Source organism: Centropristis striata, chromosome 9, assembly GCF_030273125.1.
Source record: "Centropristis striata isolate RG_2023a ecotype Rhode Island chromosome 9, C.striata_1.0, whole genome shotgun sequence".
NCBI classification, from domain to species: domain Eukaryota; kingdom Metazoa; phylum Chordata; class Actinopteri; order Perciformes; family Serranidae; genus Centropristis; species Centropristis striata.
The window spans coordinates 26,853,720-26,868,842 of NC_081525.1; the positions used below are offsets into that span (position 1 = coordinate 26,853,720).

General features: G+C 39.2%; 1 protein-coding gene across 2 annotated transcripts in view; it reads left to right on the forward strand.

The window, feature by feature from the left end:
• yjefn3 (YjeF N-terminal domain containing 3) overlaps nt 1-15,123 on the forward strand; it is a 70,838-nt gene that overhangs the window by 42,453 nt on the left and 13,262 nt on the right. For both annotated transcript variants that reach the window (XM_059341127.1, XM_059341126.1), the window contains one exon: nt 10,957-11,065. In XM_059341127.1, the coding sequence (XP_059197110.1) occupies nt 10,957-11,065 (109 nt within the window). The remainder of the gene's footprint in view (nt 1-10,956; nt 11,066-15,123) is intronic.

A 15,123-nucleotide genomic window follows, 5' to 3' on the forward strand; every position in this document is an offset into this window, starting at 1 on the left:
GATTAAACTGATTTGTAAGAAGGATGCTTCTGTATAGTTGTATGGGTGTGACTGCCCCCCCTCTCTCTCTCACTCACACACACACACACACACACATAGATACACTCCTAAATGATTGCCAAAGGAGACTTGAAACAAAGTGAATCATGCCATCCTGATTTGATAAGAATTGAGCAGCATGAAGGGGCTCATGCTGGGCAGTTAGAATGGGAGCATATGGAGGCTCAAGGCCAGCTCCTATCTGCCAGCTGAGGCTGTTTATAAGACACTCCCACTACTGCGGCACCTGATCCTTCTGCCCATCATCAAATTATGCAGAGGGGAACACAATATGTGTCTTTATGCTTCCAGCAATCCACTCCAGTCGGACACACGTCGTAATGAGTCTTGCTCACCCGCGATTTTGGCAAACTATGCTGTGATTAAACTCATCATTCCAGGTTTGTAGTAATGTCAGCCAGTAATGATAATGCCGCACGATGCTCACTGCATATACTATATACTCTGTCTGAGCAAGGACAAAAACAATTTCATACCCACCCACGCACTAACACATTCTGACACAATCTCCTATGCTGTAGGGCATTGGTTTTTTATTTGAGATATGCTTGTTTAACAACCTGATTCCTGTTTTGTTTTGCTCAAGTTGTTGCATTGTTTAAAATCGTGCACATTCATATCATTGCATGCATTTCTTCCTCGGATGAGTCACTCACTGCTTATATTCCCACTGATGCCAATTTTAAGTCATTTTTACCAACAAAAATAGATATCAGTTTTCTAAACTGTATCCTGACAGATCACAGTTGTAGGTTGCAAGGTAGCCACAACCTAAAGCAAAATAGACAGTAAAGTGGGTGCTTTACCGTCTATTTTAAATGTGACCATAATTTACAAAATTAACATCATTTTCATTTTTTTCATTTATCCTTTATTTATTTTCTCGAGGAATCATTGAGGGAAACCCCTCATTTGCAATGATGTCGAGAGTACAGAGAAAACACAAAACAGTACAGAGAAAACACAAAACAGAGTACAGAGAAAACACAAAACGGAGTACAGAGAAAACACGAAGCAGTACAGACAAAAAACATTAAAAACAGTTACAGTGAAATGCAGAGTTATTGATTATCATAGTTTTGAACTGGCCCATAGTTATAATTGTGTTGATTTTGAATGAATGTTGTAAGATGTTCCAGGTAGATGCAGCAGAAAAACTGAAAGCAGTTTTTCCAAATTCAGTATTAGTCCGGGGAACATTGACCATTAAGCAATCACTAGAGCGTGTTGGATAATTACTATGTGACCAGTTTAATAAAGTGCTGAGGTATGGTGGCATGTCACCTATCATGCTATATGAATACCACCTGAAACTAGCGACTGAGACCATGAGTCATTAGGAAGATGCTTCTTGAGGTAATAAATGAAGTGAGAATTAGTGTAATTTTCTAATAGATTTCTATACAATCAAAATTATTTTTGCAACCTGCTGTGTCATCCCCTGCTGGCCATTCAACAAAGTGCAGGTTGACAACACTTCTGCATTGGCTTCACTTGACAGGCTGGAAGCTAAGTCCTGTTTTCTTGTACAGTCTTTTGATCTGAACCCTCCCTTATTACTCTCTTACCCTCCCCCACTGACTCTCCCCTTTACATCGTCTCTTAGCTGGATGCTGCAGGACTTCCTGGAGGCACGCTCCGGGAGGTGTGACTGATGATGAAAGGTGTCATGACATGACAGTTTAAATTAGATGCAGTCATACAGACAAGCAAATACCTACTGAAAAGCCTACTGTAATCTTGTTTTAATGGCGGGGGAGCTTTCAGCGACACAGTACAACCTGTAAGGCTATAGGACACAGGCATGGCTGTCCATCAGCATGATGCCAAAATTATGACCAAAACCTTTTAGCTGGAACAAAGCTGAGTGTTCATAATGAGATTATCTTCAGGGTGCTGATCAAAGTGTGGCTTAAGATGAGTAATAATAAGTCCACAGCCTCACCTCTTTGCTTATAAAGTGGTATAAAGCTGCATTTACTTGCAGTTTCCTTTTCAGATATTTCTCAGGTCAAAACCTGGTTGTAAAAAAAGATGTAAAATACACACAACTGATTAAATCAACAAGGGTGAGTCATCTCCCATGTGCTCTCTCACTCTGTTTTCTCTTTCCCTCTGAGTCTCTTGTTGTCACCCCTCCATCTGCCATCACTCTGGTTCAGTGAAGTGCAAACCTTCATCAGAGCAGCTGAGATAGGGAGAGACAGAGGGTGGCGGGATAGGCGAGCGAGAGCGGCAAGGGGAAGATAGAGGAAGAAAATGGAAAAGGGTAAATGATAAGGCGAGATCAGAAAATTTGGAGATCAAAGTACAGAGGCAGTAGAGAGAAAGCAGGAAGGAGCTGAATGAAAGCCGACAGGAAATGGCAAAGTGAATATTTCAGGGTCTTTTGCTGCACTTCCAACAGAATGAGACGCAGGTCAAATAGCTTGGCCGAGGTATTTTGTCATCACTATGTAGATATTCTTCAAGGCTTTATAATAGATCCGGTTTTTGTACTTTTTCTGGTTATTTTCCACACCATTCATACAACACTGCATATTAATATAATTGACTTCAGTGCAGGAAAAAAAGAAAACAAATGAAACCGACACATATAGTCGATCCACCCACACGATCCTCCTTATGCTGCTTTGCATAGAAGCTTGATAATTATCCATACATCAGCAGTCACAGTCTATTACTATTTACACATAGGATTGAACTAAATCAGCTGCTATACAAATAGCAGCTGTTGCCTCATTCTAAAGAGCATTTATAGAAACAATCAACATTTCTAAAATTAAAAGATTGTGAAAAGAGGACGCCCACTGTTAAAGATAAAAGCTGTGCGGGGGTCTCGTCTTAAAATAATGATGTTTTTGCTGCAGTCAAGCCAGAAAAATGTTTTTTTTCTGATATGTTGACAGATTAAAGAGTGAATCATCATTTGGCAACACAATGCTTGGTTAAGTATGTAAAAAAAATACTACTTTTTCTACTTTTACATCAAAAACATTTAAGTACATGCTTACAGATTTGTGGTTATAAACTGACACATGAATTCATAAATAGTATATATATATATACATATATACATATACACACACATATATATATATATATATATATATATGTAATGTTTTTTTTCGTATTTGTGGTAGAGGTGTTAGAACTGAGACATTGGCTTCTTAGATTTTATGTTGAAGAAGTTTTTCCACTTTACTGTTTCATCAAAAATGTAGAGCACATCAATTACTGTACGCTGAAGGATTTATCCCAGAGAGGCCTACTGTACTCAGAGGTACTCAAATGGTTACATAGAGCTGCATCTGTAGCAAACACAAAAGCTTCCACTACACTGTATTTAAGCTGACTCATCACTGTGCTTTATTAACTGTGATAGACAGCGTCAAAACAGATGGAAATGAATATGGAAATGCCACAGATAAGTACTGTAAAGAGGACAGAAAACAACATCAAAAGAGTGATGTCCTTCTTATCAACATCCAATTTGATGTGGTACTTTATTAGCGTTTAAAAGGCCTGAAGTATTATTAACATGGGCTGAGTATTAGATAGAGCTGGAGGTGGACAGATGATGGGATAGAGGAGAGGCAGAGAGTGGGTAAGGGGACCTAATAAATGCTGTTTTTGTTCTCTGGGTCCTCTCAAAGGCAGGAATCTGACTAATTATTAGCTGCTCTTTAATAGACCAGCACAGTCTAACATGCACATGGCCTTCCACTAGTGGAGACAGCTTAGTTAATTACACAACGGTAAATCTGGAGCAGGTAGCAGCAGCAGGGCAGGATCATCACTTTTTATGAGGAAGGTGAAACATTCAATGACATTGGGATAAAAATAACTAGTAACTAAAATAATTCCTGCACTACTGAATATTATACTGTCTTCCAGGAAAGTTGTGTTTCCTTCTTTGGGTTATGTATGTCTGGCTTTGCCAGGGAGCTATTCAATTAGGGTCATCCCTTTGTTCCCCAGGTCCTCACTGTAAGAGCAAAAAAACAAAGGGAGAGTTACAGTGTAGTTTGCATGAATATATCAATGTCATAAAACTTTGTTCTTACTGGAAAATTTGAGGGTCTAGATTTCAAGGGACATAATTCAAAGTCTTCCATTCATAGACCGAATGAAAGAAGTGGACATAGCCACTGTGACGTCGACCATTGGTTTGTGGATGTCTGCTTCTAAACTTGGCAGTTTGGCATTTGGTTTGGCATCCTGTTGTTTTTTTTTAGCCAGAAGTGGCCATATCCGAAAAAGGGGTGGAGCTAAGTTATAGCTTGGTTAACAGGGTGCAAAAAAGAAACATCCGGCTCCTTAGAATGTCTTATACTGCAACCAAACACTGAGCAAGACATTGTCAGGTGACAAAAATGTTGCAATTAACTTTTAAAACTGTAAACACACTGTGAAAGAATCGAAGTTCAGAAAAAACATACAACTCCCAAGAGGACACTAAATCACAAGGTAGCTGCGTCTTAAAGCATTCCCTTCTTTATCATGTATATTACTCTACAAGGGACTATAATTTACAAAATAAACATCATGCTGTGTTGAAGAAGACCTGAAACTAGCGATTGGTACTATAAAGTCATTAGGAAAATGTCAACCGAACTACTAATAATTTTAAAAGTGAGAAGTAGTTTCTTGAGAGACTTCTTTAGAATCAAACTTCTTTTTGCAACCACTGCAGCCCCTTCTGGCCATTAGGAAGAATGCAGGCATGTTAGTATGCTACCACGCTCATGTTGGCATGGCTAACATACTTTAACCTTCTTAGTGTTGCACATAAGTTAACATTTACTGTGTTTTGCATGCCACCAGCTCAACTAAAAATATACCTGGAAGTGATAATCAAGTGTGGCGAGAAGTAAAAGCTGCCCATGTCTTAAGACAGTTGTTACTACGGAAACATATTACTGCCACACACACACACACACAAAAGGCTCAGTATCATGTTATACGTGATACATATGATATATTTCATGATAACAAAATGAAACGAGCAAGAATAGATGCATAGAGGCTAGAACAGATACATAGATGGATGGATAGATAGATGAGGTTTAGAGACAATGAGGTTTTGTATCACTATTGTTTCTTTCTGAACATTCATTTTGATGCAACTGCATACAAAGTAAAAAATGTAGAGACGATGTAAGCCAAAAGCAGTTTCTTTTGTCATGCTGTCATGCACATGTTAATTTTTAGGATGAGAAAAATCCCCAAAATAAAAAAAAAATGCAGATTTTCCCAAAGTGCTGCAGTATAACCAAGAGGAGCTAATTAATGTGTGAGGGGATTTAAGTACTACTCCAAGCTTCAATAGTGTAGTTATTGAAAATTTTCTGTCTGAAATCATGTGACATCACATCATGTCTGAAACCAAACTTAAAGTCTGTCTGTCTGTCTGTCTGTCTCTCTGTCTGTCCGTCTATTCTTGTTCATTTTGTTTCGTTATCATGAAATAGCGTAAAACTACCATGTTATAACATGATACATAAAGTTAAAACGTGATACTGATCACGTTATAACGTGATACTGAGCCTTTTTTAAGGGTGGCAGCAATACGTTTCTGTATGTTACCAATGTGGGTTTTCTTTAGTTATTAAAATAAATCTTATATCTACAACATGCTCAGAATTTGTTTGGTTGAGTTATTTAAAAAAAAAAAAACTGGCATTGTTTTTGTCTGTTTCTCTATGATTTCGCTTTGTAACGTGGAGCTCCCCCTGCCAAGCGTAGTCCTACATTGGGAGGTTGGAAAAATGTCGACTGAAATATTACACTCTCAGTTATTTTAATCATGCTCCTTATCTCAGCAGCAGATCATGCCGGAAAGGTGGAAATGAGGCAAATTGAGAGAGAGGGGGTGGGAAATGTGGCTATTTCAGTTTCCGATGTTAGAAAAATAGAAGCTCTTGTGATATTCAGTGGAGAATTCATCTCTCATATGATACAAGGATGCTTCACAGATGCAGAATATATATACAGTAACACACCGAGTGTTTCATTGGCTGACAATAGAGGGTAAAATTAGCATGTTTGTGTGCTACTTTACTGTCATTGTAGCCTATGTGCTGCAGGGCTGTTGCATAGAATTGAATTGCATTACATTTAATAGGTGTTAAGGGTTCACCCATTGTATTTAGATGGTAAGTTGCTATATTTTGTGCAAAGGAGTGCCTCAAAACTCATAATATACTGAGTGATTTAAGATATTTTAACAAATACACTGGAAACACTGACAACTGACGATGATGGACTCGTACTCACACTTCTATCCACACATTATGATATATTCATGTGTCATAATTTGCATTTTAATGTTTTTATGACCCCCTCAACTTCTCCATTATTATTATTATTATTTTTTTTTAATCTTTGCTGTATACACTCTCGCTATTAGCTGCTGCACTGACCTCATTTCCCCACAGGGACCATTAAAGTTTCATTTTACCTTATCTCAAGTGTAAGGCAAACAGACTCATTAAGCACATTGTGATCACAGTTGAGCAGCGCTACAATGAAGGGGGCACACTGCAGGAGCACATAACACGCAGCATGGGGAAATCAACCCTCCCTCTGGGGAAAAGGCTGCTGCATGGCTGTGGCTACAGGTGCAACAAAAGCTAATACTCATATGGCCCTATTTCTTTTTTCAGCAGCTGGCACATAGACACCTCGCACCTACACACATTTTTAAATCAAGGCCAGGGTTACGCCGGCTTTCCTTTAGAAACAGATTGGTACTCCCTTAAAGGCCTTTGCACGTTTATATGTAAAAAAAAAAAAAAAAAAAAAAAGAAAGAAAGAAAGAAAAAAAAAGTTTTCTGAAGTAGTTAAGGTGAATACATGTTTGATTAACCCTTTGATGTACAACATATTGACACCCCCTCTAATGCACAACATGGGTCAACAATGACCCGTATTCATTTCCATGTTATTTAATGCTTACTGTGTGTTTCTGTGCTCTATCTTTTGATATCAACTTATTTTATGATTGAATATTCCAAGTATTCTTTAAATATCTTGTTTTTGACAACAACATATCATTATTTCGATTTTGCCTCTCATACTTTGTGAAGAAAAAAAGTTTTTGTATTATTATATAGCTTACTACTTGGCTAAGTAGCTTGCTAAGAACTACTTAGCCAAGAAGTTAGCTAAGTAGTTAGCATAGCAAGCTACTTAGCTAAAAAAAATGGATATGGGTCATTTTTGACCCATGCTGTGCATTAGAAGAGTAGTGATACAAAAAGTGATTTTATTCAAAAATTAATATAGGAAAACATAAAATTAGGAGGTATGATGATCAAAAACTAATTGAGGAAAACCTGGAATACTGAATGATGAAAATAATTTATTGCAAAGATATAGAATATAAAAACTCTGTCGGGTCACTTTAGACCCATGTTGTGCATCAAAGGGTTAAGAGTTAAGACATGCACCAAAAAAAACTGGAAATAAAAAACAACAACTAAAAACATGCAGTGTGCTGCATGGCCATCTGTCTTTAGTCTGTCCTGAACACTGTGTGCTGCTCCCTTGTGGTAGAGCCACTTGGCTAACAGTAACAGCTGAGCTGTACACCCACAGCACTTTGTTCTGTCCGATATGTTAAGGATCAATAGTAAGTGCCTTTTCAGCAGCAGTACTTCTACTGTGGTAGTATCAATTCTGACCAACAACAGCACACCAGATTTGGTGATTTATTTTAAAACACAAATTTGCTTCCTCCCTACTCCCCCTGCTTTAAAGGCGAGAAGGGAAACAGCCTCTCCCCATGTAGAATCAATTTGGCCCAATTAAAACCAAGGAGCTGTGGTGCTGCCGGGTGCAGCGAACACAGAGCAAACCCTGTGGACTGAAGTGAACTTTCCAAAGATCAACTTGTCACAGTGACTCAGGAAACATCCCTGAGGTGAGCCGTGGGTGACAGCTGCCGCCGCTCCACTGGCACAGGTAAATGCCAGAAACCCCACTTGGTTACACTGGCTTGCTAACATACACAGAGACACACAAACGCACACACACAGATTGCTGTTTCTTAAAAGAACCTAAAAGGAACACAAGCAGGCTTAGCATTAGTCTCACTGCCACCACAGATAATAGAGTGGAATGAGTGCATGTGTGTGGTTCTTCAGATTCATACAACCCCCCCCCCCCCCCCCCCACACACACACACACATTTATGCAACTCACTGTAATTGTTCAACCAAAACAAAACAAAAATAGAAGCTTTTTTTTCAGTGTCTTCCTGGGAATTGGAGCCATAAAACAAATGAAAGACAGTGACATAATACAGCAATTTTACCACGTAAGAGACAGGAACTCTTCATTAAACTTCCATTCATCTGTGTGCAAATGTCTCATATTATCAAATTGTATGTGGTTATGGCTGCATGGTGGTGTAGTGGTTTCGCCTCATGTCAAAAGAGACGTGGGTTTGAATCTGGCTCTTCTGTGTGGAGTTTGCATGTTCTCCCAGTGTCAGCGTGGGATCTCTCTGGATCCTCCGGCTTCCTCCCACAGTCCAAACACACGCAGCTTAGGTTTAATTGGAGTCTCCAAATTGCCCGTAGGAGTGTATGAGAGCATGAATGGTTGTCTGTCTCCATGTGTCAGCCCTGTGATAGTCTGGTGACCTGCCCAGGGTGATTAAGGATAATCAATGAATGTATGTGGTTGTCCATGTTAGTGTCCAGTGATCACACACACACACACACACACACACACACACACACACGCTAAGAGTCTTAAAAACTCTTTGAGATGTGAAAATTTTAAGTGGTGAGGAGCGCCAATATTGACTTTGTGTAACACAACCTCTTTCATCTGCTTTTATTGCTCTGGATACACTGCAAAAAAGGGGAAAACACACTAAATCTGGGTGAAATTATCTTGCTGCAAGGACAGATATTTCATTTGAAAAGATTTCTTAAATTAAGATTATTAAATCTAGAAATAAGCATGTTGAACGCTTAAAATAAGAAATTAACTCTTAAAACAAGATCAATTATCTAACACTTATAAATATATTCTTTAGAATAATTTTTATTTATTTTTTTATCTTGGTAAGAACCAAATAATTTGCAGTGTAGGGTTGATGTGAATACATAATCACTCTTAAAGGGACAATTTTTCTTACCTGTAGTGCAATTTATCAATCTAGAGTGTTTTTGGTTTTAGCTGCCAAATGTTGGAATATTGCCTGTAGAGATGTCTGCCTTCTCTCAAATATAATGGAACTAGATGGCACTTTGCTTGTGGAGCCCAAAGTGCTAAAAATACATTTGAAAAACTTAACAGCAAAATCTCTTTCTAATCATGAAATGGTCACTCAAGAAAATCCACAGAGCTTCTTTTGAGCAGTTTCATGAAGGAATTATACTATAAAGAACAGTCTGTAGAGATTTTTCACATCTCCCCGAGATGTTTTAGAGTACAGTGAATTGGTAAATAATGATGACAACAAGTCTCGTTTCTACCTGAAAGCACCCTTTTCATCGTCCAGGTTTTCTTATTGAGCTGCAGTACCGAGGACGACCACCAGGTGTCTGTAGAGTAAAAGGGATGTACTCAGTGTTACAGAATAAGATTCTAAATGAAGACTCATATTATTTTCACTTGACTTGTTCCTGTTTTTCTGCCCACTTCTGTGCTGTTTTTACATTGCACTCTCTCTCTCTCTCACACACACACACACACACGCTAAAAGCAGCACCAGCAGGCTCTAATACAGCAGCGTTAGTCACACTGTCACCATGCAGAGAGCAGCCAGTGGAAGCAAAGGCACAACCAAAATGTGTGAACATTAGATTATTAATATCACAGCTAATGCAGAAATCACATCAGCTTGGGTTCACACACACAGGCAAAACCTGGAACATGTAAGCTACCGTATACGTCACAGTTGAGTTCCTTGAGTTCTGTTTTGAGTTTCATGACTGTACTTCCCAGAAGCTGTTAAGGTTTGTTATGAGTAGACGCGGACACATAGAAAGTCTTAAAAACCAACCTACAATCCAGCCGAACCTTCTGCTTAAGCACACGTGTGACAACATGTATGCAGACCAATTTAGCCGTGTTATAAATACCTTTGAGTGCATCACGGGTCACTTGATTACCGGTAGGTGTCATTTCTGTGTCGTGTAAAGACCAAATGTTACCTTGTAAGTGACTTCTGTATGCAGTGTTGGAAAGGATATTTTATTCACACAGATGCCATGGACAAATTATGAACTTGTTATGAACCAACTTTATAGTTGTTTAGCCTGTTTTATTGTTGTTTTGTGTCCCTTGTATTTCTTCTGCTCTCTTTATAGTTATTTGTTTGTCTGTGGTTGGTTTTGCTCCTTTTTATAGACAGAAAATGGCTCTGTCTTTGGAGCTACTTTCTGTCTCTTTGTGGTTGTTTGGCTCCCTTTCATAGTCATTGTGAGTCTCACTGTCTCTTTGCAGCTGTTCTGTATCTATTTGTAGTCTTTTCAGTCACTTTGTAGTCCCTTTATGTCTCTTTGTAGTCCTTTTATGTGTCTTTGTGGTCATTGGGACTCTCTTCCTGCTTGGAACGTGTCTCTGACATATTGTAGGTGGAGACCAGGTGGACCCATGGGCTTGTGCCCAGTAGGCCTTTTCACTATTCCATCCCTAACAGATGCTTTGAATTTGCTGCTTTTTGCTGATGGGCTACATATGAATAATATGTGAAGCCCATTTAATGAGACTCAGAGCACACCAGTGATGACACAATTCTCTCCCTGAAAAGCTCCACTTGGTGTTAACACTGATTATGATTATGATTATTGACGATGATGGTGAGCAAAATGATGATAATGATCAATATCTCTCTTTCTAACACTTTGTTGTATATTATTCTCTGTCTGACAGTAAAGGGGAGGCAGCAGCTATCGAGACAGAGCTACTGAGGGACTACAGGTTCGGACAACAGCAGCTGATAGAGATTTGGGGACAAGCATGTGCCCTCGCAATCACTAAGGTCTGCACGCCTTCTTTTTTCTAGATCTCCTTTATTGTTAGTCTGCATGTCTTTGTTTCTGTCTCTCTTGCCTGCTATTCCTACACACAGAGGAATGAAAACTCTGTTCTTGTTTTTAATCCATTCATAATCCTCCTGGTACGAGGAAAACTATAACTATAACAATAACGGTATTTTAAAAATGACTGCATTGCAAGCACGGTGAATCCAAAGCCCTTATTGCAAGCTCAAAACAAATAAAATCAAAGTGTGGCCTCAGCCAACCCACTCCTGTGCCAATCTGTTAAATAGCCTACACTGTGTATCACTCAGCAAACTGTGTAAAGGTCACACATTTTCTCTCACTTTCATAAAACCTGCACATTCTGTCACTCAGGGCCTCGGTAATCATTACAAAACTCAGTGAAATCCTGTTGTGACTGTTTGATTGAACAAGAGGGCAAAGAGTCACAGCTGCTGCTACTTACACTTGCCTAATTTGCATTAGCTTCCATACAAAACGTCTGATTATTACGTGGAGGAAATGTTCTAACTTTCTTTGACATTTACTTCCAAACATTTGAGGCGGCTCACCTCGGGGCAGAACACCTGAGCTCACTCTGTGGCAGCGCTCCTCAACCACACCGCTCCAGAACCACAAGCTCTTCTTCTCTGTGGTCTGGACTGTGTCAAGCCAAGAGTGTGTGTCTGTGGAGAGCTGTTAGGAACACATGTGGTTCCCTTTGACCAGACCACTGGCTTGGTTTAATGCCACACTGGTTTCCTCAGTGGGCTCTTCAACAGGCTGTGATGAATAAGACTCTGAGCTACAGGACACATGAAACCTTGTGCTGCTGTCAGAAGGAGGGGTGAAGAGAAAAAGATGGAAAGAACCAAAGGCAGAAGCTCAGACATATATGAGTGGCTTACACGGAAAAGTTAAAAAAAAAACTCACGATAAGAGCAAAAGCTAAATATCAGCAGCACTGTGAGAGTTAAAATTGCTGTCAGACAGCTAAACATTGAACTGAAACTCATTCATACCCCAGTAAAGCTGAGTGGAGCTGCAGATTCAGGTTATAATTATGTGTAGGTTCATTTCTCACATCACACATTTCCAAATTCATTTCCAGGTGCCACAGGAAAGTTTTCTGTGAAAAGTTATCTTCTATCCACACTCTACACCACGATGTCCAGCACCAAACTGCAGATAGACAAAGTTGCTGACTATCTAATGGAGCACTTAGCATTTGAAAGCCAGATGTTTCCCTCAGGGAATAGTGGAGACCAAACCAGAGCTAAAAAGAGATAACATACATATGTACATAACAATGTCGTGTTCATTAACACATCCGTGATTATGTTAATAAATAATATGTCATATCGTATCTTTTCTGAACTGGTGATAGTAGTTTTACTGCCTCAACATTATCACGTAGTTTCAGAACATTAAGCAAGTTCACAAGTTTAAGTCGATCGAAGATATTTCATAAGATAATCATTGCATAAGGATAAGCTGCCAGGTGGCAAAAACAACTCCAAATGAATTATAAAGATACTCTTTGTCTACTGGTTGTGTAAATACGCAACTTTCTGCTGAACTGTGCGTCATATCCACTTTATTGGGTGATAATACCTCAGCGCTTTGGCCAATCGGCCAAGAAAAAAAAAATCAATTAATGCAGGTTTAACTAGTGTTTGTTTTAGTGTGACATTTTAGTCATTAGTTCATTCATAATTAGAGCTGATTTAATGTTTTTAAGGTGTTTAATTTTATAGGAAGCCTTATTAAACACTACAGCCATATATTGTTTAACCAAATAAAGCTATTACATTCTTGGAGGGTGAGAAACAAGCAGTCACAACAGGAGCAGTTTAATGAAAATGGAAAAGAGAAGAAGTAAAATCTGAGACAGGCAGAGGGGCCGCATCAGAGACTTTGTGTTCTCTCCTCAGAGTGAGTGATTAAACCCACCACATCCACTTCCCCTCTATTATCATCAGCCACCGCTGGCCCCATGCCTGGCCCTCCACCAGCAGCCCTAACAGCATAGCCTTACTAGACAAACATGGCCTGGAGGCTGCAGATCGCTGCTGCCCACAGCCGCCAGCAGCACGCTACTGCTTACATGACATCACTGCTATTTCAGGAAAATTACACTAGAAGGAGATGCAGACAGTCTGATTTCACTGGTTTCACTGCTGCTGGCCTACTGCTGTTGGCTTCCAAGTATACCACACAGACATGCATGCTCAGTCATACACACACACACACACACATGTACACACACACACACACACACACACACACACACACACACACACACACACACACACACCTACACCTCTGGTTGCCACATAGATTATAGGTCTTCTGTAAGTAATCCCTTTACTGTTCCAACAGCAGCGGCCGCAGCCACCAGGTCCAGACTGCTTGAGTGTGTGTTTCTATATCAGTCTGAGGCATTTCAACACCTGAGTGGAGACAGGAGACGTTTGTGTTACCACACGGATAATAAATTAGTCTATAGTTTACAGAAGCCTCTGGACTGTAGTTTGGTGCTCTAATACAAATAGTAAAGGCGCAGTTTTTCTGCATATGGCAGTGTTGTTTGTGTTTCTAGGACCATGAATGTGCTTTCTCAGGCTCAGTGTGTTTTTCAGATTGATTGGGGGTGAAAGAACATGTTCTTTAACATTTATTTCAAAGAGGTATTGCCTTGGAGGCCTTATTACAGTCAAAACAGACATATTTTTGGGTTTCTGTGTGTGTCAGCAGGGTCCTAGCAGCGCTGTGCACAATCTCTAATCTCTAAGCACCTCACGATCCGTTTTGATTCTTTTTCAGAGGGCCATGTAGCAATTATAAAAGGATTATTTATGCATCCTGATATGAGTCTTACTGTGTGAGTACTGTGATTTAAATCACAGCGTATTGATCTCTAATTGAATATGGTGAATTTACTTACTTATCTCTTATAATTACTGTTTTTTTTATTGTTTTATACAATTTGTTTAAATCACTTTGTAATCAATAACAGCAGTTATAGGCCTTAAATGTCATGCACACGAATCAAAATAAGACAACGTCAAAAGTTCTACAGAAGAGCAGATAAAAAGAAGCAACCAGACCACAAACCTGCTGAACAGATGCAACAAACCATCTGTCAGCACTTGTAGAAACCTCCTCCACATCAAAAATATCATAAATAACACTGGAAAACATTTCAACAAGTTTATTAGCCTGAGCCATATAACCTTGTTTTTCTAAAACAATACTGCATGTCTCTTGTTGCCAAGGCAGATTGAAGTGTGAGAATTTTACTGAAAGAAATGATATTATTCTGGAATAAAGTGACTTATAGACTTGTTTCAAGATATTTAATTTGATATAAGGAAAAAGTGGAGCTGTCATCACCACTGACTAAAAAATCCACAAAACTTCAGCGTTTTTTTGGCCATGATGTGGACTTTTTTCCTCCGTGTGAAATAGTTTACGCCAAAAAATATAGACTGAGGTCATACTTGCAAGTTTTTATTTAATTTTCTCATTTGAAGTAGCTACAACATTCAGTATCTACCTGAAGAGTGCATTGGAAATCATTTTTTTTCTCATTAAAAAAGCCAAATGGACTGTCAAAAGAGCATTATCTACACCAACACTCAGGACAGAAACCTATTAGCTCTTAATCTGCTGTTTTACTAATTGCTTTCTCCATTTCAGTGATCCATTTGGAAGCTCGATATCAGAGTAAATGAGTTAGGATAGATATGTGTAGAGTGAAGCAAGCCTCTGTTCAATGAGAGATCAGACAAATGCTTCAAAAACATCTCAAAGTGCTCTTTGAATTGATCCAGCCTGCTTTCTTTCTAGCTGCTAACCTTCAGCAGTGTGTGGCTCTAATGGTTTCTGCAGCAGCCTGAAACGGCTCCAGCACTGATATCACTGATCCTCCTGATGGCCCTCAACATTTTGAGAAAAGGCCATTAAACCCGCTGATGTGAGTTTTTCTACGTTGAAGGGAGGCAAGAAACTGGGCCAGTAAAAATGTAAGAAAACCAAGCTAATGTAGTTTTTT